The sequence below is a fragment of the Temnothorax americanus genome, unplaced genomic scaffold (assembly GCF_048541705.1).
Source record: "Temnothorax americanus isolate GAGA-0224 unplaced genomic scaffold, ASM4854170v1 Scaffold18, whole genome shotgun sequence".
Taxonomy (NCBI): domain Eukaryota; kingdom Metazoa; phylum Arthropoda; class Insecta; order Hymenoptera; family Formicidae; genus Temnothorax; species Temnothorax americanus.
Window position 1 is genome coordinate 345,118 of NW_027509318.1, and position 23,353 is coordinate 368,470.

At 36.9% G+C, this 23,353-nt stretch overlaps 2 protein-coding genes across 3 annotated transcripts; both read right to left on the reverse strand.

The window, feature by feature from the left end:
• Nucleotides 1–507: 507 nt before the first annotated feature.
• Nucleotides 508–18,402, reverse strand: LOC143896345 (uncharacterized). Its single transcript, XM_077404162.1, has 8 exons — nt 17,702–18,402; nt 10,353–10,577; nt 9,379–9,956; nt 4,447–4,627; nt 3,672–3,806; nt 2,676–3,168; nt 2,013–2,277; nt 508–1,598 (listed from the first exon to the last, which is right to left on the reverse strand). Exons 2-8 carry the CDS (start codon nt 10,573–10,575, stop codon nt 1,224–1,226), a joined length of 2,250 nt encoding a protein of 749 aa, XP_077260288.1. The 5' UTR covers nt 10,576–10,577; nt 17,702–18,402; the 3' UTR covers nt 508–1,223.
• A 365-nt stretch (nt 18,403–18,767) lies between these two features.
• Nucleotides 18,768–23,339, reverse strand: LOC143896346 (protein C-mannosyl-transferase DPY19L1). 2 transcript variants are annotated; one of them, XM_077404163.1, is made up of 9 exons: nt 23,198–23,339; nt 22,986–23,098; nt 21,923–22,060; nt 21,767–21,835; nt 21,337–21,696; nt 20,433–21,249; nt 20,207–20,369; nt 19,959–20,087; nt 18,768–19,893 (listed from the first exon to the last, which is right to left on the reverse strand). In XM_077404163.1, the coding sequence occupies exons 1-9, from the start codon at nt 23,295–23,297 to the stop codon at nt 19,674–19,676; spliced, it is 2,109 nt and encodes a 702-aa protein (XP_077260289.1). In that variant the 5' UTR covers nt 23,298–23,339; the 3' UTR covers nt 18,768–19,673. The 2 variants fall into 2 exon arrangements, with proteins under 2 accessions (XP_077260289.1, XP_077260290.1); XM_077404164.1 differs by lacking the exons at nt 22,986–23,098; nt 23,198–23,339 and having other exon boundaries at nt 21,337–21,692; nt 21,923–22,000.
• Between the last annotated feature and the right edge of the window lie 14 nt (nt 23,340–23,353).

Consider the following 23,353-nt stretch of genomic DNA (forward strand, 5'->3'; position numbering starts at 1 on the left):
GTCGATGACGGTGACGAAACAGTGACACGTGTATGTGAAGCTAGCGTCTTATTTTGCGGAAACTCACAAACAATTGAGAGTTTAATTGAAAGTTCGTCTCTCGATGTGCCGAGAGGGACGACCGTGTGGTTTTAGCCGGTAGTAGGCCATGCGCGTTATGTAGCATCGTGGGCGATGTAATGCATGGAATCCGGCACTCCCCTCACTCCTCTCCCCGGAGGGTGAGGGGGTCTTCTCCCCTGCCAAACGGGGGGCCACTAGGTACTGGGTGCGCGACTGGTTGCCGCGTAGCGGCGCTCCCCGACCGCCTCAGTGGTAGATTTCCACACGGAAAAAAAAACAAAAAAAAAACTTTACATACACTTATTTGAGCTTATATTAAAAGGATCACATAAGTATTTTAATGGAAAAATAATGGAAATTTGAGACCAGGTTTTTACTTTGTACTAAAGTAACTTTAGTTTTGCCACGATGCCACGAAGCGACGTGTAAAGACAATCACTGATATTTTCCTTACAAACCCAGAGGTAAAATATATTTATGATTAATTTATACAATCCGCTCGTCATTTCTCCATGTCAATTAAATGAACAGATTAATTGTGCGGAACCACGCGTAATTGTATACATGTACATAATCGCTATGTTAAATATTGTGATACAAATATACAAAATATTTACAAGCAACGTTTACAAAATCAACTCCCCGTCCTAGATAAATTCGCGCTACGTATCGTAAAGTATTTTACAGTATTTTTACAAAAATAGGCACGATGCTGCGTGAACGTCTACAATAATTGCACGTACGTTCATCCGATGCTCATTGATCGCAACTTACGATTAATAACAAGTTCGGAGATGCGACATAATAAAAAAAAAATGCTTATATAAAAAATATAGATTTCGCATTGTATAAACAACGGGACGATTTCTCATGCCTTGAGAATATGCGCAATGTGCGATAGCTGATGTAAATATTTATGTCAATAATCATTCTTTCTGTTAATGAATTAAGATTGTCATAAATCTAAATGCTCTAATTTGTGTATTTTTTTGAATTTTACTATCGACGTAATTTTTTAAAAACGAAAGAATTTTCACACATTTTGTCCTAAGAAGAATGTTTTCCGTCTGTATCAAATTTATCTATGCCACTGTTACATTGCAAGGATGAATACAGTCTTTCCACGTTTATCAACAGTTTGTATAACAGTGTCGCGGATTTCATATGAACTCGGTGACAAAGATCTTCTTAAAGTCCGGTGCCGAGCCGCCGATGTCGTGTTTGCATACGTCGCCATTGTCGAGATAACTCACGTCAGAGTTCTTCAGGATGGTTTTCAGATTCTCCATCGAGAGATTCGGCAACTTTTTACTGACGATCAGCTTATCTAGGTCATTCATCGAATAACCGGGCGCGATCCTTTTAGTTTTCAAATGACAGGACTGTATGCTAGGCTTCGTATCGGATAGCTTCGTATTGCTACCGCACATCTTGTCCTCCCGATCCTCGGGAGTACCGTTCTCTATGATACGCGGCGTGAAAGATCGCATGCTGACCTTTACCTCGCCGGTTCGCTTAGAGGGCAGCAACTCCACCTGTAAAACAGGACGTTCTCACGATGCGAGATTACGTAAGTGTGCGCGCGCGCCTTTATCGCCGCGAAGAGGCCGATGAAACGTTCCGTCGGCAGCAAGCACTCGAACGATGCATTTTCTCGCGTCGCGAAAGTGCCTCTGGCACGTATTGCGTTCTCTTGCGTTTAACATTAAAATCTAGAAACTAGCGGTCCGTTAACTGCTATCGGGGTTAATGGATTTATTTATTTAAAAAGCAAATAAAAAGCAAATAAATCATATCTAAACGAATAAAAATGAGAAAAAATTATTTGACGTGCAGATAAATAATGAATTTCATTAATTTAGCGCGATTTGCTTTAGGATAAATTGCAAAGTGCCAAAAAAATTATTAAAAATTTACAGAAATGGCGAGATTTAATTATATGAAATTACCTTGGTTTCTTTACGTTGGAAATATTCGAAATCATCATTGGCAACCGTAGTGACGGAACAGCAGCTTCTGCTTCTGCTCCTGCAGGAGCTCATCGTGTCGAAGTCACCGTTATCTAGATCGCAACTCTCATCATCGGAGCTATCGTATCCATCGCGGAGACTATCCCGTCTATGGAGATTTAAATGAAGATTTTGTTGAAGATTCTCTTTCGCGAGATCATCTTTCTTCGAATTGTAGGTCCTCGTGTCGAGCATAGGTCGATATCTACGTGCGTGAGAGAGAAAAGCGTTATGGTTTAACAATAATTTACGAAAAATATATGATATATTTATATTTTTAATAGAGATATGTTATACCGAAATATTAAATAATGTGTTATAAATATTAATAATATACGTATGTATTTACAAATATATTTTTTAACGCGCATGGCACTTTATATTAAAATTCGTGAGATAGAAAGATCATCAGTTGACGAATGTAGGTCATCATATACGTACGATGTACGTAGAAACATGCATTTTGAATAATTTATAGGAAACTTTGCGTCTCACTTTCCAGTTGCCGTATATCGTGACGGCGGCTTAATGGCACAGGTAAAAGTGAAGGTACGCTAAAAGATACGCGAGAGCGTACCGGGCGAACCGACAAGTAAGTAACACCTGGCATGGTCGAAGCTTTGATTTCTGCGCAAAACGTTTCTAGAGTAGGAGTAGTGCTGCTGTTGGAGGTTGTTTTCCAGCCCTAGAATTAGCTTCTCCAGACCGAGAACGCTCCTAGCGTGTCGCCTGGATGGTTCTTCGCGAATCTCGTCCAGATTCTTGATTTGAAATTTTCGATTGCTCGCAGGATCCTCCAGTTGCACCAAGTTTTCCATGTTCTGCCCGAAGACATCGGTGCTGCCGATCTTCCTGCGATTACTAACTAACTCGTGCGAGCTCTCGTTTAGTCTCGGTCCTCTGCTGTAGCCCGACCGTTGTTGTTCTACCGAGTTCTTCTTTGCCGGTTCGGGGATTCTATCCTGACGTGGTTCGAAGGTCGAACTCGTGAAGGACGATAGTTCCGCTGGTAAAGACGCATAGTTGCCGTCCTCGTTCATGGATTGCGTCTTGGGATAGTGTTGCTGAATTCCCATAGTAATCGTGCCGGTTTTCGCTGCAATGTGTGAACATAAGAAGAGTTATTGAGTAAATAAAAATGATTATTCGATTAAAATGCTTATATTATAAACATCTAAAATTACGTCAATTTTAGAATGACCATCAGAATCCTTGGTCGAACGAATCCTTGGGGTGACGATTTGTCACGACGTTTCCACGATTATAATCATTGCCAGTATAGAGACCGGATTCGTGAAAGTATTACTATCGAAATTATCGAAATATTCAGCTTTTCACGTTACAGCAACCTGTATATAATGTCTGATACATCTGGTGGTAATGGTAGTAGTTGTTGCGGTGGTATGGTGGAACACGCGTATATAGGCGAGAGAGATGAGAGGTTTCGTTTCTCGGACTTTCTAACGTGATCGCGTCAAGGTGTTCGATGGGTGCATTAACAAAGCTGCACGAAACGTCGCAATTAACAATATATAGGCCGGGAGAGAGAACTATCGGGTGATCGAAATATTTTCGCATCGTTAAATCTCGCTCACTCACCTCTGTTCTGATGGCTGTGCAACCGTCCGTAGAGGCTTCCGTTAGTCAGAGGAAACTTTAACCCGTGATTCAAGTTCAACTGCAGCTTGTATTCGGTATCTTGTTCGAAGTGTCGAAATTTACCGTCTATACCGCCTGAAAGAGAAATTTCCCAGAGATATTTCATTACATCGACAAATTTCGCTTTGAGTCCTCTATGTCATAAAAATGTTTTCTTTAATTGCAATAAATTTAATAATGATAGATATGAATTATTTAAATTGGTATTCCTCCTTTGAAAAAATAAAAAGTGAACTCTTCTAAAACTTTAATTTAGAAACAGAATAATACTTACTAGAGTCGTTCAACGATATATTTTTACATATGTATATATACATTTTATTTTCAAAATCTTATTAATTTACATTGAACAAAAATGTGTAGAATGCAAAAAATGAATAATTTAATTTAAAAAATCCTCCAACGGCTGCCAATCGTGGGATTACACGTGAAACTGTACAAATAGTTACATATGTTGCAAAATGAAAATATGGTCGAGTAAATCATTCAAATGTCGTTAACGAAAAAAATTGCCGGTTGTCGCGCGGAATATCGCTGGGCGGGCAGGTATCACGATTATTACGGTAGTCGTCTTACTTTCCCACGCACGGCGAACAGGTCAGTGTGTTTTTGCTTAACGAAAGAATGGAAATCACGTATAGTGTCTCCGTTTGTGTTATGAAATGCGACAAAATTTCCGTGAAACCTATTTTTGCGATAGAAAAAAAAGACGCACCGTGCGATAGTCTCCTTGCGTGATCCTGCTTTGTATACACCTTGGCCACGTATCGACGGAACATCTTGTCGAAGAGAGCCAGGAAAACCGGGAGCAGCGTATCCTTCACCAGTGGCAGCCACGTCGCCAAATTTTGGGGTGTGCAAAAGTTCTTTAAAAGGCTCGGTCTAATGGAGATGATCTATAGGAAATTGTGTTTAATTAATTTAAAGAGATTTATCATGCTTCAAAAAATAATATTATTTAACTTTTATAAAGATATTCATAAATTTTGCAACAGAACAGAACATATAGCCCAACACTGTAATATATAATGTATAATGTAATAATAGGGAGATATACACAGTTATTGCTATTATACTATCTATATATAATATTTTTATGAGGGCGCGCGGAGTATGTTCAATATTTTTAATAACACTTATGAATGCGATAATCATTAATCGAATGTGGTCATTACGGTTGAATGTATATATTAGAAAATATATTCCTGCACAATTTGTTGCACTTAATGCAACGTAAGTAATGTAATCTAGGCATTCTAGATCATGGCGGGCTTTTCTTCGCGCTAATAAATTTCACCAGAAATCGTGTCAAGAAGATTTTTTATATTCAGAAATTGGGTCCAGCTTTCGCTGCGAGGAATCTACCATGTACGTCGAACATTCGGATCGCGTCAATTACACGTGCGGCTAATTATTCGACGGATGTCTGTGTGTCATACCTAATCACACACACACACACACACATGCGATATCTATAGCGTCTTCGACTTTACGAAAGGGTCGATCTCGTAGATAGAAAGACACATTGAAAATATCCGAACAAGCCTCTTACGGAGGGATTACGAAAAAAAAACTTTCGTTTATAACCGTGGATTCGCGCAAGAATTTGCGGTGAAAACTCCGCGGTCGCGCTTTCAAAAGTACGCGCAAAAGTGTACGATGCAATGCGATATGATGCGATGTGCGAGCAGGTATACGCAATTTTACGTACGTTGTGAACACACGTGTATACGATACGTGAATCGTTTCGTCCATTATTACAATGTTGTTCAAAAATATAATAGCGATGGTGGATAATCCTGTCGAATTTTTTTTTGTAAATGACACGACAGACAAATGAAATCTCTTTATCATCAAATTGAAATCCTTGGTTTTACATTTATTTTGACAGAAAGTTCAACATATTGGTTAATATGTTAAACCATTGGTTTGTTCGCGTTGCTTGAAATCCCCAAACATTTTTGCACTTGAAATGAGATAAATATATATTCGGCCGTTGGAGAGAGAGAGAGAATAGAAAGTTGATTTTAATTACGAATTAATTCAAATTTGTTTATTCCTAACAAGTTAAAAAATATTTTGTTTGTTGTGTAAACCTTAAATTTACGTAATTGTAAAATTATACGCATGTACGTATTTTCGGAATATGTATAATATAATTCTATACGTGAAGGTTATATGTATATTATAGAATGCATATTTTTACAAATTTAGAAAGAAGTGTGTTTCTTTTTCAAGATAATTTGTTCGTGTAAATAATTTTACACGCTTTCACACTTACTGCTGCTTTATGTAAATTTTTAATCGCGACAAGATAATCAAATTATCGTTAATTTACGAGTAACAAGGCCTTCCTTTCGGTCGGTGTACTTTTGTACTCGCACTGTATGTTCTATCACGATCACGAACGGTATATCGTGCGGTAGTACCGCTGCTGGTTACGTGAGTAACGGCTGGTCTAGTCCGAGGTATGAAATCGAAACTAGTTGTACCTTAATTAGAGAATAGAGCGGCACTATGTACGCGTGTGTGTGTGTATAAAGTGCACGCGCAATTCTCGACCCCGTCTCTCTTTCTTTCTCTCTCTCTCTCTCTCTCTCTCTTTTCCTCGAACACGTATCGCTCCGGTTGGCACGATGGTTGCCACAATCATAAATTTTCTGTCATATTGCATCTCTTATTAACTCTTTTGGAATGTTACATGTGCGCAAAATTATTTTTTGCAAAATTATATCTCATACTTATACATATTACACAACAGTATTTTAATAGATTTTGAAATTTGTGGAAGTGATATATATAATAGCGACAAAATTAAATTTCCTTCTTTTCTTGTATTTTTTCACATATTGTGAAGTTGGTACAAGATTATGTCGGCATCTTTATAATTTTTTATTAAATATTCTATTTTAATATTTTGTATTTAAATCTTTTTAATATTAATTTAAACTAATATTCCGCTTATATATAATATCTAATTTTTTTATTATCTCGAATACATCGCTTCGATTGCTACAATAAATTGAGAACCGCGACATGCTTCTCTTCCTTTTCCCATATGTATAATTGTCTCAGCTGTTTTACAATTTATTCTCCATCTGATTGTTTCTCCAGCGTTGGTTTTAACCTCATCAACCTGTACCGATCCCGCGCGGATTGATGTTTTACTTTAATTGCCGCTGGTAAATGCGAGCGTAACGCCTGCCGCGGACACGCTCTTCGCGTTTGTTAAAAATGCGTTCAGACCGATCGAAGCTCCGATAATAATTGCCTAATATGCGAGAAACCATCGCATTGGTTCAAAGTTTCTCAAGAATTACGAATTTTGAGGTAAATGTAACGTAGATTATTTGCGTTAAAAATAATCAGTATATATAGATGCCAAAAAAAATATAGAAGCTTGTTGATCTTACCAATGCGTATTTTAATGCGATTGTCGATATCTTTTTGTTCGAGCTTGTAATTAAAATTTATACCGGTGATTTAGTTTAATCGTTAGACAAAAAACACGAGTGTAACGGCCGTCACGCTGTTTGCGCGTGTGTAAGCGGAGAACGGTGTTTACTTCGACGAACGGTGCTCCGACTATTATTTTTCAACGAACTAATACGTGCGAATCTCGAGCATGGATTTACGTGTATCGAGCGCCGAATCGTTTCATTTCGTAACTGCTTAGATACCGCGTCAATTATAAAAACGATGATTCATATAAAATATCATTCGTTAAGAGAGGTAGTTAGTAGCGACGAGTGAATAACGTATTATGAGTTTCACTTCGCATTTTGCGATCGCGGCGCGCGCGTATTATGACGATCGAAATAATATATAAGAACAATCTTTTAACATTCGTTCCGCGACTTTTTACGTGAGATACGCCTACCTGGCGATAACCTAATTGGTCGCGCGTTGTCCCTATACGATGTAAATAGTATGCGTCACGCATGTGTAATAGCCGCAATCATTAATATTAATAAGGAAGGTCATGGGAGTTTCTCCACGAGACGACTTTTGCGGAACGTCGAACCGGTGCCGTCGCGCGAATTCTTAATTTAGTTCGTCGATTAAGGTCGTCGTTCGAATTAAGGTCGCGCTTTCGAATTTTGCTTTATGTCGAGCCGACCCTTTTTCCATCTCGGGTCCCCTTTGTTTCTCTTGTCCACTTTCTCGGAGGAGTGGCGTTTACGTGCAAAGGGTCTGTCTCGCTTCCGGATGACAATGATGGTATATATGCTCGAAACCAAGTTCGCGTCCGGCTCGCGCTCGGTCGTATGAAAATCCTCTCGACTGATGTAATTGTACTGATGTAATTGCTGTGACGGCGATCGGACAATTCGACCGACCACCGTATCGGATTTGTTGTGAGATACGATGAAATTTTCAGGGGCGTGACTAATTGTAACAATTCGACTCGCGGCAAATAAAAAAATTGTAAAATCTCAACCTTTTTCAGATATGTGATATTTGGAATATGTATAGAATTTTTTGCAATTACGTTATTTCTCTACGTCACCATTCTTCTCCTTATCAAAAAAGTATCTGGCATTTTGTTTTAAGGAGGACGAAATGATTTAAAGTTTTCTGAACCTTTGGGTATTATGCGTAATTAATGAGAAATTCTATGTTGCTCGAAAAACACGTTATTGACTGTAGTTCAGTTTAAAAAACTTGCAGAATATCCTCTATTATTCGCTATTGAAAATCATAATCAAGGACGTACCATAAATTAGGCCGGCCACTTTTAACTATACGTAACGTTGCTACGGTCGACTTGGCACGCGCAATTTCGAGGATATTGCGAAATATTTCTTATATCGAGATGCTCGCGTAAAAAATGATACCACTACCGAGCAAAGAAACGTTCGGATTGGCCGCGATTGATTTAATAAATCACGTGTCCTTTGATAAATCTCAACTGTGAGTCGACAATTAGCGTTACCAGTTCGTTGGAGTTCCAATTCGAAAGTAATAATAATTAAACCAATCGTGTGGAAAAACGCGCCGATCTCGATAGCATTGGATTACATTTTATACTTTTACATAAATTAGAAACGGATTTTGCAATTCAGGTCTTTAACGTTACGAGATTATGCTAACGATCGAAATGATTTTCTGCAAACGAGTTTCCTGTTTCGTCGAATTAACTTTCAACTCGTATTAGGAAAAGTAAGCATGCAGCTATTCGTATATAGGCTCTTTTTATAATTGGTAAATTTATAATGAAATTTTTTCTTTAGGAAAATATCTCGGCGTTAATAAGCATTAAATTGTAAATTATGAACATTATTAAAGAAAGAATTTGCTAAAGAAAATAATATGGAAAGAATTTTGCGACATTCTGTATAATAGTTGACTCTGTGTTATTTTTTGAAGACAATTCAGTTAATGACATGCTAAGTTTACGAGAATGTTAGATTATTTTACCGTGTTTAATTTATCGTCAATTTAATAGCGTAAAAATCAGTCTTATGCGCTATGATACATAGCAATTATGTTTATCAAATCTATTATAAATCTCACGAAGTATAAATATATAATAATAATAATAAAGTTGCAATGATATTTAATTTAAGTAATTGAATAGAACAATAGAGAAGATAAATGTAAAATGTAAGAATAAATCGTAAATCAATAAAATATATATAATTACCAAGATAGGTAAATGCTCGAAGACGTAGCAGACAAAAAGTATGCTGTAAACGGTAGATCTGCCGCTGGCCTCGTCCACCTGTACCCTCTTCTTCCTCAAACACGCCCTGCTGTTGGTTGAACCGCTGGTGCACGATCCGCTCGAGGGATCCCAATGTTGTGGGTGACAATCGAATGCTCCTGAAGAGTTCTTCGAGCTTGCCTCGGACAGATCTGAGACCGATTTGAGCAGCTCGGAAGTCGGTGGACGGCAGAGGTTTTTAAAGAGTGCGACCATCACGCCGAAAAGAGACGTGAGAGCCAATAGACCCCTTAGAGAGTTGACGAAGACTCCGTATTTATGGGAGATCTCGTGGGCCAGAAAAACGCAGGTCTCCGGCTCGAAGTTGAGAACGCCAGTGACACCGATGCAGGCGCTGATGACGCTCAAGCTCACCAAATGGTACTTGAGGTGATTCTTCGTGAGATCGATAACATCATCGTGACTGCTGATCGCCGCGAACACTGCGATCGACGTCAAGGTTAGTTCCTGAAGGATACTCGACGAGTTCAGCACCCAGACCAAAGTTGAGCATAACTCTGGTGACAAAGAAAAGTTGTTTAACTTTCTCAATCTGAAGAATTGTACGGCTCGATTGGCGTAATATTTTTCGAGCGCCAGGCTAATCTGTTTCGCCGAATTAATTTACATATGATATAATCGTTGGAAATTGGTTGGCACTTCCGTGAATTCCAAAGAGGAGAATGATCTCGCGCAGTAGTAACGTTATACAGGGAGATTGTGACTAAATTAAAGTACCAAATTTTCGACATTGTTGTGCACAATAATTATAATAAAATGTTACTATTTTATATGATTAATAGTAGGATATGTTATTGCATTTTTAGTTTTAACAGAAATAAAATGCAATATACTCACAGATTATTTATATATTGTACTAAAAGATCAGCAAAGCAATATATAATTACAGTTACCTCCAAAATGGTTCGCTGGACGGATCAAAGTGAGAATGGCGTATAGCAGCAATCCTAATTGATGCGTGAGACTTTGAGAGAGAATCGCGACTGTCAGCACATCAATTTTTCTTTTCGCGGATGAAGATTGATTCTGGTAGATCAATAGGGACCATGACAGCAGCAGGATGCATATTGGCGAACCTACGCACGTGGCCAGCCATTCGCCCACTTCGCTTCGCATCTCTGCGGAGGAAGAATAAAGGCCGTCAACGTTTATTCATTTAATAATGATTAATTGTACTGTAATTCATGAATAATCGTATCCTACCACTATATACCGACGATTTTGTGGTATAGTGTCACAATCTGTCATTGTGTTGACTTGAATTTTCATTGCATTAAATTTCTTTTTGAACAGTAATATATCTAGCATATTAGTCAGGTATAGCAGCATCTCCACAGCAAGTGATGTTATATGTGCGACCAATGGAGACAAGACAGTTTGTTTGGAATTTCTCTCGCATTCGTCCTTCACCGCGCCCGCGGAATGAGGCATGTAGGACTGTTCCCGGTTCCCGGTGAGAGTAGCGATATCCTAATCTCGATGAAAGCCTGAGTTGTGGCAATTAACGCGCCGTGTCGAATTATATTTGCGCGCGAGGAAGAGCAGCGAATTATTCCTGATCAACGGCAGTGGCGGTTATAGTTAAGTTATTAACGCGATGGAAGTGGCAACGGGGTGTATAAATGTCACGGAGAATAGCGCGGAGGGGATGCGACATTTTCACATGACACGTATCTCCTTTCCCTATCCTCATTCCTTTGTGACTCTCTTTTTTTCCATCTACTAGAATCTGTTTATAGAGTATAGAGAGATAATATCTTTTTAAAAATATATAAAGATACTAATGTGTGACATATATATATATATATATATATATATATATTTATATTATTTTTAGAAAGTAAAAGCAATTATTTGATTAAAACTTTTATCACGATTGTGTTCTTATAATACGTTAAAAGACCGTTATTATTTACTTGTTTGCATGTTTTAAGATTTTTATGAAAATATATATGTAAATGTTTGCTGTGTGTTTAAAGGATTATCTTTTTATCGCAAAGTAAAATAAAAAGATCTGTTTTCATTCTTTTCATTATTCCTTCTTTTTTTTTGTACAAAGTCAGGACACGTTCTCCATCTCTCTTTACTCAACGCTTCTCACACTATACCGTCGCGTCGAGGCAACTTTCTATTCCGCAGCGTACCAGCGCGCGTCGCGGTCTAATTTGTCGTTCAAGTCGACTCTTGCCCATGTCGAGCAGCGAATTTCCCCTCCGTCTGAATCGCGAGGAATGGTCCCCTCGTGCGTCGATGTCGGGCCCTTTCCCGTTACCGGAGTTACGCGCAAGATGCGGATACACATAGGAAGAGGAAGATACATTTCCGATCGCGTAACGGCACATTCATTTCTCGAGGTGCCTTTCGAATGTTGCATCCAAGTTCTTTTCACCTCGCAAATGATTATGAATATCGTGACAAAAATTTATTACATTGAAAATGATATTATAAATATCGTAATAAAAATTGATCAAGCAGCGTATATTATCGTACATTATAAAAATTTGTATGTAAAAATTTTTTACTTTTTATTTTTTTCTGCCATTTACATTTATATGAGGAAATACCGTTTGTTTCCTATAAAACATTGGCAAATATGGCGAGCGAGTAGTCGTACTTTCACGCGGATGTTTATCGAAAACGCATCGAATTTTCTGCTCAAGGAATAGTAAATATGATATGTATCTTTTATCTCATAATGTTCATGTACATACTTCCGAATGCCTGAGAGTCTTTTTCTTTTTTACAATATGATGCGCGCACTTTCACGTGCAAACATAAATAAATATTTTCATTCCGCTTCGCCGATAAAAACGATTATGTGTTTTTCTCTGGCAAATTGGATAATCAACTGCTGCAGCCTTAAAAATGCCATGTAAGAATAATCTAGTATAACAATGGAAAAATATATTTTAGTACTTGAATTTTAAAGCACAGCGAGTACTTACGGAGTAGTTTTCAGATTTTTAACAATTAACATATAAGCGGTAGTTAGTATAGTAAATTAATAACAGGTGGTAACAGGCGGCAACAGAATAGAAAATCATTAAAAAACGAATAGAATATAAAGTGGATGCGTGTTTAGTTTAAGGTTGCATAATCGATTGTTATATTATGGAAAGTTATCAAACCATATTACTCAATAACAGACATTAAAATTATGAAAGACAGCGATAATAAAAAATACAATGTTTAGAAGATTCTTTACTTTTATTTGTATACGTTTTAATTATTTGAAGCAATCACCAGCAATATTGATTAAATAGAAAATTATCTCTCGCCTGTCTATATACGCTTCAACTATTTAACCAATCGGTGTCTACACTTGTCGGACTTTCCTCGGTTTCATTCCCTATTTACTGTCACTGACATGACGCTCGGATAAATATACAGACAAAAAGTGGTTAAACTACTGGTAACCGCGCGATCTATTCGTAATACACTGTTCCACATCCACGCAATGCATCCAGCAGCAAATGCTGCTATGCTATCTTTTCATTCGAAAGTTAAAGAGTTTTTAAATATTTTATTGATAATACAATACATTTTAAAATGATATATATATATATATATATATGAATTGTAATATATTATTTAATATTCTAGTAAAGAACTCAAATTTGCAAATTATGACAATTTATATGATATAATAATAAAGTCCGCTCTTAAGCTAAATTGGATACCGAGAGAGTTTTACTATTATCTAAGTTCTACAACTGCGTTGAGAGTTATATACGAAGAAAACGCGGGTCAATTTCTGTCCTAGTCATTTTAAACCGCACTTGTAACAGTGAATCCTGAATTCCTCAGGATTTTACGCATCTTTCCAGGGATCATTCTATGGCGATATCATCGGTGAAACTGGTCCGATACCTGGCTCCACCAAAACAAGGTCGGGTGCCGCGCGCGCCGGTCCACAAGATCGGCAGCATCCCTTTTGACGATTCAGGTTCATCTCCACGAGTTGTTTTTCTGACCTTGGTCGCTTCTACACCTCTCGACATTCCTATCTAATCGAAAGAGATACGTCTCCCGCTGACAAGTCAGACCTTGCAAACCTATACCTATATACCCATGTCGTCGCGGAATGCATTCCGATGGACGCACCTTGATGCATATACCCAACTTTAACCCTACACTGCGTAGAACACTTGACGCAAAACCATGGAAAACATACATTTTATAAACTGTTTATGAGTACAAAAATTGTTAAAAAAAATCAAAAATGATACTAGTTTATTGCATATAAAGCTTAATTAATTATGTATAAAAAGTATATTTAATTACGCATATAAATTATTTAATTACATATTATATAAGTTATATGTATGAATAAATATTAAGTTCTACTCTGGAGGGAATTGCATTACATATAAAAAATAAATGACATTTCAAAAATACATTATTGTTATTTTATTACATATAAATAATATTTCTTTTTATAATTAATTCTACAATTTCACAATAAATTCTGTGTAATTTTATTACTTATATAAATAGCGCAAGTTCAAAGGAAGCTCTCTAAAGAGTCCGTTTTATACAGTATGAAATTAAATCGCCTTTCGTCTCCGTTTAAGCTACAATACAAAAGAGACACTTTAAAAGAGCTGTACGGATTGCGGAAGTAGAATCGACTTCCTACTAATGCACCGAACATGTCGCCTCCCTCACGAAGGAATTTCAACCTGGTTGAATAACGGTAACACCAGTCAAATCGTGTAAACCATTCTCGACTCACATTTCTAATTTTAACGTATGTTTAAAGAACGAATAATTGGGTCGACTTTTATAGTGGCTCGTAAAATTCAATGTCGAGAGATTCTTTGCGTAACTCTTCTTGTCTTCTTTCGCGAAGTTTATCGCGTAGGCAAAACTTGAATGCAAATTTCCTCCTCAAAACAGCTCACTCCTTCACGTAAAAGTGTAATAACAAACAAGGACGAGTCAATTATATACGAGCTGAATATAATAGCGACGCGAGATTACTATCGGTCCAGTTTCCTCGGGGCGACATTGTTATCACTCGCGGGAAAATTAACCCGGTTTCTTCCGCTCGCGCAACCGGTTTAGCATAATAACGATAGCCATGATTCTGTTCCAATACTAACCAGTGCACGAAATTGAAAAAGTACAATATCTGAATATTGGATTATTTAACCGAAAAATCGAATCAATTTTTGTTAAAGAAAAATTCAGAAACTTTAATATAAGTTGTTGCCAATTGAAACAATTGAAAATAAGTGTTTATGAATCAAGTATATCTAAAATTTAATTGCGCGATTAAGTAACGATTTCTTTATTGTTTATTTAAATCGAATTTGCTTTTCTAGAATTTTAATTCTAAAATTGAAAAATCTATGCTTCAAATATCTTCCTCTCTTTTTTTCTCTTTGAATATATCTTATATATATGCATATAATTATATACATATAACTCAATTTTTGTAAAGTTTAAGCCAGAAACATTCATATCAAGCTTAAACGAGACTAAAATGATTACGAAACGGTGCGAATGATTATTTTACTGTCTGTCGTATCATTCATTTTTAAGTATTCTGAAAGTATAAAGTTATCTTTTGTTGTTTTGGCAAAGTTTAGTTTTTCAAAGTTAATTTTTCAAAGAATCTATCTTTAAAATGTCAACAGATATTCAGAGATTACGTGAAATGCTTGACGGGATATATCTGAGCGTGTTGATGCGGAAGAGCATCAGGGCGGTCAAATTCCGGTAAGTGCCGTGACTTGAATGCGCGCAATAGCACGAGTGCGCACGAATGGCGATGATCGTCGCGGTCATGAGTGCGCGTGTACATTACGCGAAATATTACGGACGAACGATGGAATTACGTTTATGATTATGGCCTTCGTCCAATTAATACGTGATGGGACGTGCAACGTACATCCAACGTGGCGCCCACGTGAAAATGATCCCTCGTATCATAGTCATTGTCGCAGAGTAGACTCGGGCTCTAACTCGGTCATGTGAAACTTTTACGATAAACCACCTACTACTCGTGTTTCCTCCTTTCTCTAGTTTGCTTCTCGCTTGATTTCTCCCTCTCTCTCGCGCGCACGCACACGACACACACACACACACACACACACACACACACACACACACACACACACACACACACACACACACACACACACACACACACACACACACACACACACACACACACATTCTTAAGAACTGATTCCAAAAGAATGCCTAACGACCTCCGCCTTGGGATTATGTTTCACGGTTGTCCAACCAAGTGTCGGGACCACCTTTCGAGCAGGTAACAAAAACAGGCAAACCAGAAAGTAAAATCTTCTGTAAAGTACTTCATCACCAGATTAGAAATTCTATTTGCTGCAACGAAACGAGTTTTCGTCGATCTTTTTGTATTTGCTTTGCTTTTCTAGATAAGTGCTCGAGCGATTCGAAAAGGTTCTGCCGAGACTTTCTTCAAGAGTAATTATACTATTATATTTTAAGGAATAAGGACAATGCTGTTTATATTTTTTAATTATTATTTAAACAATTTCAAAATTTTAATACCAGAGTTTAGTTTCCTATATAAAAAAAATGTTTTTCTATTTATTTCAAAAGACATGGCATATTTTCATATTAATTCCTAAAATTGAAAATTAGAAAATTTATTTTACAAATTTTATCAATTTCTAAGTAATTTGTAGAATAATTGTAGAATACGCTATGGCAATGCGAAGGAGATACAGAATCCTATAGCTAAAGCGAATTAGATCTTTCTAATTCGAGTCTTGGCACGAACATCGGTCTGCTGTTTGCACCCGGTTAGTGCATCGCCGTTTAAAGTAGGTTACGAATACGATCGTGCTTTGAGAAAGTAACCAATACCGTTGATCTCGTCGTTTCGCTCACCATGATTAGCTACGTACATTCACTAGAATAAGATCAAAATTCTGTTTCAAATATAGATATGACTATGTGTAAAATATATTTTCTGCGGTCAAAAAATAAAATTGCATGCGGAGGATAATTTAAAAAAAACTGCATTATCGGTACTGTCTCAAAAACGCTTTCTTTAAAGATAAAACATTTCGAAAATTCGTTAAAGAAAAAAATAGAAAAAAGTGTTGAAAGTCTATGGGAATTAATGTTTTTATATTATTTATAAGTTTTACCAATGAAGATAGAGAAATTCTCTCTATCTTTTTTTTCTTTTTCAAACGTTTCGGTAAAATAAATGTTTCTAACTATATAATATGTATGTACACCTGTGTGGCACGTGCCAAATTCCTAAACTCAACCCGGTCAAGTGATCCGCGCGCGGTTTTGAGGCCAGAGAGGAACGGGTTTTACGCGAATTGTGAAGGGTTCCGTTGCCGATGCTCGATATAGCGTTACGAGAGTCGATTTACAATACGAGGAACAGGCCCGAGAAGAATGCAAACGTACGTACTCTATATTATTATTCATTCGCATACAGTTATTCTTCGTTCTGTTTGAGCGAGACGATTACGCGCCCATTCGCTGTTGACATCGTAATGACGCGACTGATTAAAGATTCAATGTTTAACGAACTCTCATGCTAACTCGTGAGACGCAAATTATGCGAAACCGCGTGCGCGTACGCGCGCGTTGTGCAAGAGAACGAGTTCACGTTACGCGGATTGGATTCCGATGCAAATGTGGATTACGTGCTTACAAAATTGCACATCTGCCGTGATCGTGTATAGAAACGCACGCGCTATATACATATTCAAAATCCGTGCCGTGTACCGTGGAACAATCGCAGATATGATATTCCGCGAAGGTGGAGCGGATATTACCGTGAAATTGCGGTACTTGAGCGGAGTAGCGATCTTGGGCGGTCTATCTGATTGAGGACTGCATTTACATTGTTACGCTCATTGAGCGAATTAATGCACCGTCCATAAGCCGACGCAAGGACGCGAGGAAGACACGTCCTTGACGTTCCGCCATGCCCGAGTCAAAAAGTTGGAAATTTAAATTAGACAAAACAAGACTAATTCTCTCTCGACCATCCGGAGCGATCTGCTTTTCATTTTGAGGCATTGCGATAATGCAATGTGATTTGACGAAAAAAATATAAAAAATTACATTAGCAGAACAACGGTGTGTTACGGTGTAATGTCTACATAATTTGTATTTGCATAACTGGAATGCATGCACCGGAATTGAGAGACAATTTTAGTAGGTCAAAGCATAATCTCATACTTTCTCTACTATATTTACTTATTTTCGATTTGCTTACTGCCAATTGTCAATGATTACGCGGGGCCAGCGTGGAATGTCGCATCGCTGCGTGCGTTCTGGACAGATGTTTCGTCCCCTGGTAATGTCCTGCGATTTCTTCGCTTGGGCATCAGCACTCTTTACATTATGCACGAAATGCCACTCCTTCTTCTTGCTCCACTATCCACGATGTATATTTCCAGATCAACTCGCGTCTATCCGTGCCTTTAACTTTGACGAGTGGCAGCTGTAATCGCAAACCGGGAGTGCCTTCACTTATAGAAGAGTAGGGGCACCGTTTTAACACGCATGGTACACCAGTCACGAGAAGTTTGTTTTCGTTGATTTTTGGACCGAGCACCGATCAATCGGCAGAAACGCACTGCGACCGAAATGGATCATCGATATCCAGTGCGCAAACTTGAAAAACCAACGTTTAAATCTAATTTGTTGATTAAAATTAAATTAATAGTAATTAACACCTATTGTTTTTTTTTTTTTTTATAGAAATAATCACTTTGATGAGAGATAGAAAAATCACTGTGTGGTTACGATAGAAGAATTAGGACGAAACGATGTTTGCAAAAGAATTTTGACACTCGTGCGTTTCGATCGATAGGTGTTAAAAAAATTGACAATTAATGCAATGGATTCGAATGTAACCGAGAATGCGACCGAGCGACCAATATTGCCGCGAACGCGAAGAAGCCCGGAGCGGGACTGACTGGCGACTGGCGGCATGCAGTGGCGGCCAGTAGGATTCATTTGGGTCAGCAGCACAACGCAGTATACCAAAGATTGCCTCTCGACTATACTATCTGTTACAACTATAACACGGAGCGAAGGTGCTATGCTATATGTGCGTTATAACGGAGCTATCTTCGCCGTGTGGTTCGATTTTTCTTTCGGGTATCCCGCGCGTTTGAGATTTTTTTCAGATCATTCACATGCTAAAAATGTCTGAAAACGTAAATTTTTTAGGTGCGTTTTTCAGTTCATCGAAATTTCAAAATATAATAAAAATTTGTAGCATGCTTTTTGTATTTTAAGCAAAGAGAAAGATACATTCTTCTTATAACAGATCCTTTTTTTCGTACGTTGTTTTTTATTTATAATCTCATTATTACAATTACGATAACATGTACGATCATATTACGATGGATGTGCGATCTTAATAAGTACCTCCTACAATCGATATTAAAGTGGAGAATTATTGTCCAATATGCGTATTACGAAATGCTCGTTATTTGATAAGAAATTTATATAAATTTGAAAGATGTGTTTTAATAGTTATACAAATATAAATAATACTTAATGTTGGCACTCATGTCTTATGTCATATAGAGCGGGTAAATGAACACATATGTGATTAAATATAGTACGACTTATATGTATATTCGAAACTATTCGCGTCGTCAAAAATCGAGCATATCGATATATATATATATATATATATATATATTTATATATATATAAGTGTAATAATATTAAATATAGGAAATGAGGCTTTATCTTATTTTTCGTTCATTCGTATTAGTCAACTTAACAACTGCTTTCATTATTATGAAATTTAGCAAATATAATATTACGAATATGTACATTGCATCTTGTTAATTGTTGCAATATAAATTATGTTTTAAGAGATTCCTATGCTAAAACAAAGATTGAATTTTTTGAACTAAACAGAAAATAAACTAAATTTTATAATATCGGGAATATTGTGTGCCTCTTAAAATATTTTAATGCCCCTTCACAATTTGCACATATAAGGCTAAACTTGATAAACTTTTACAAGTTCGGAATATTAATATTCAATATTCAACTTGAAGAATAACCTGCGTTTTATGTTATAAAAATATATGTATATTTTTTTTCATATAGATAATACTTCTGTTTTAAGAAAAATAGGCTTTTATAGTCTCTCACGAGGTATGCCACATTCTCTTGAGGAAATTTTTACTTATTTTTTGGAAACGTAGAACTCTAGAATTCTAGAACTGATAATGCAATGGCATAGAAGTCTTTGGTTTAAATTCTACGTAATGCGAATAATCCAGCTGCAACGCAACGTAGTTATTGTTAACAAACGCTCTTCTGAACGGATACGCGTTTCCTTTGAATAAAAGTGGACATAGAGGCGGTTTGTCCACCGCTTTCGCCGCTCCATTATCAGTCATGTCCCATAAATCGATCATTTGACATCCTTGCGGGCTGAAGAAATAAAAGAATTCGATGTTACGCAATTGTTGTCGTACTTATGCTTTTCTCATACTTACATGTTTGCAAATCCAAGGCACCATGGTTCCTCTAATACAACATAACTAACTTTCATGTTTCTTAAAGAGGTATACACAGAGGCAGCATCTTTCCGACTGAAAATCTCATAAACTTTCATAGTTCTATCCCTACACAATATCATAAAAATAAAATATATATAGATATATATATATATATATATATATATATATAGATATAACTCTACAAGTAGTATCATAGTAATGTTAATTCCTGATCTAAATTATACCTCATTTCTTTGCTCTCGTAGTAAGGATTATTGACGATCGGTCTCCTAGTGGACAGCATTAAGTTCGCCATCAATGACATTTTTCCCGTAAATACGGCGTGTTTCGGTGTATTACTTTTTATCCATTCAAATAACTCTTCTTGTTCAATATTACTATATTCACCTGTATAAAAATAACATGTAATTAAAAGTTGCAGAAAATCAATTAATTTGATAATATAATCACCTATGAATCCGCGTTCCTCTTGGAATCTGTCGATGCCATGATACGACATGCCACCTAGTAAAAGAATAACAATGGCGAGCCGCATAAATTCACTTTTTAAACCGATTTTTTCGAGATATCGTTTACTACACACGGCACCAGCTATTATGCAGAGATGTGGTGTCATAAATAGCTTTAATCTCATAATAAAAATGGCCATGATGACGAAGGCGCCGGTCTGTAGGCCGTTATATGCCATATCAGCCTCTATGCAAAATGGATAATTGCTCGTCTTAAAGTTTCTGTACCAGTAATATAGCGCGAGCATTCCAACGAGTATTGCTGTTGGTAATAATAAGGTCTTAATAATCGCTTCGTAAGTTTTGTACTGTAGAAAGTTGAATTCTGCGGAACACGTGTAAAGCATAGTATGGAAATCTCTATAGTTCGTTAACTTGGATTTCAATATATTAAACACGTGGGCGTCGTCTTGAGAATATAGAACGTAGGATTTTATCCACTTTGTAAAAGTTATCGTTATGGCAATTTCAAGAATTTCTCGTTTGATGTTTTGAAATCGAGACAGTTTCATTATAAAACTGGCCACATTACTACTGATTATGATGCACGTGTAAAGCGAACAGATTATAAGAGTGCCGTTTGTTATTTTAGTTGCTGCTGCAATTGCTAAAGCGTGTGCCATACAAAAATTTTTATAGAACTCGTACGGAACGATCCTCAGCCATTTCAATATAAGAATGGCTACAATTTGCGTAGTAAAAACGAAATGTGAGAATTGCCAAGTGCACAAGCTACAAATTGTTGAGCCAAATATATCCTGGAAAAAAAAATACCGTTATTTGTAATAAAAGCAATTTTATACATTATATACTTAATGAATAATTATACTTGTTTTATATCTCACCACGAATAGTCCTTGCCTAGTTCTGTTCCTTAACGAAGCTGGCTCTTTTGCCGTATCATGTTTTGTATATTTTCTGATAGCCATAGTAACGCTGTACATTTGAAAAAGCAACATAGGATACGCAAAGGTTTCTCGTAACGGCGGTGTCCATTGAACGCGAGTACATTCGTTATGATTAAAAAAGAAGAACAGAATTGTTATAAATCCACCGTAAATGGAATTACTCAAGTACGTTGCGTAGTAAAAGAGTACCGCTGCTGTGATAACTGTGGTAAACCAAACTATTTCTAAATAGAAATATACAGGTACACCCAGGCCTTCACAGCTAGTCACAGGTGGCAAACCATCTCCTCTTTCTATCTGAAAGTAATCAACTTGTGAGTATTTCGTAAAATTGGTACGTTTCATAAAGAAATTCTTCAAGTCTTACCTGCCAGCATGGTTCCTGAGATATAACACCAAGATTCCTTGCAATATGATAAAGGAAACCTGCTAGAATCTATGTAATAAATAATATTATAGTATAAAATCCATCGTTATATTCAGATTCGGATAATTGAGAAGAAATTTTGTCGAGAAGAATTACCTCAGGTAAAAGACTATATTTTCTGCTGGCATCAATGACATTGCTGTACTCTGACAGATTGTCGTGACTGAGCTTGTCCATTCCGTCGAAAAAATCCTTGGATTCAGCAATGGTTTTATAATAGGAATAATACATCCCCTAAAAAAGAAAACAGCTGTATTTAGCATAAAATTTAGATATTTTACTTATCACCTTCTCGATCACTGGTAATTAATATAGGCAACATCGAACATTTCCTCAAGCTTTCAACTTAGTATTCACTTAAATACAATATTAATAAATGGATATATTCTAACAATAGTTTTGAATTATTATTGGCGCATAAACAATGCATGAAAATATTTTTGAAGATAAAACACTTTTGAATAGAAAGCAACGAATGTCGAACGAGCATGCTTTCGAACACTGAAGAAAATGATAGTCCTATTCTTTTGTTAGTTATATTGCCACTATTCTGGTGAAATCGTTATAAATTAATGTAAAATAGCACACCAGTTTGTTTGCCAGCAATATAACAAAAAAAAATGTGAGTATGAATCTTTTTCTAATGGGTCCGACCCCCATCATTATTCTATACATCATTTTCACAAAGAAATTTTTGGTCACTTCAGGTATCTGGACTTAACGAGTCGTCTCCCTTACAATCCCGACCTAGCACTATTTTTTCTTCTCCAAGACAGGATAAAACGTGTGAATGATTCAGCACTGTAGAAGCAGCGATTGACATTTTTCGATAAGTTGACGTCAGAACAGTGACCCCAACGCTATGACGATTATTTATTAAAGGGATAAGAGTACAACTTTCAACATTTTATCAAACATTTCGAGGAATAATAAATCCAAAATAAATTGTTGTTTTATTTATGCGTTTGTGGAGATCTTTGGTGTTGCCTACATACTTACTATAGCTCTGTATATGTATACAGCATTGCATTCGACAACGTTCGATTTGAAGATGGACAAAAGCGTTTCGACTTTCGATTTGGTCGATATAAATTTCTACACGATCGATTTACGCAAATGTCACGTATGATTATAAAATATCATCACTTATTATCCATACCATCTCAGTCCTGAAGGACATTTCTCGTTCGATTTCCGAGAGATAAGAGAAGTGTCGGTCATTTTCGAACAGCGTGGATACATGCCAGCGATGCAAACAACCAAAACCGAGACCTGCCGTTGGAACAAAGATTATTTCACTTTTAAACAATCTCTCGATCGCAGATCACGCCGGAAGCTCGACGTTTTATGCGGGAAAGCGAATATTATTACCCAAAAGATTTATAGCCCAATGATAAAAAGCGGAGCTCTCGTGTGCCGGTTTCTCGGCTACTCTACGTTTCCTGTCACTCCTCGTTGCCATCTTCGACATCGTGGGTCACATGACTACTATCTGTTCACAAAGAACGGCGCCAAGTTTTAAATTCT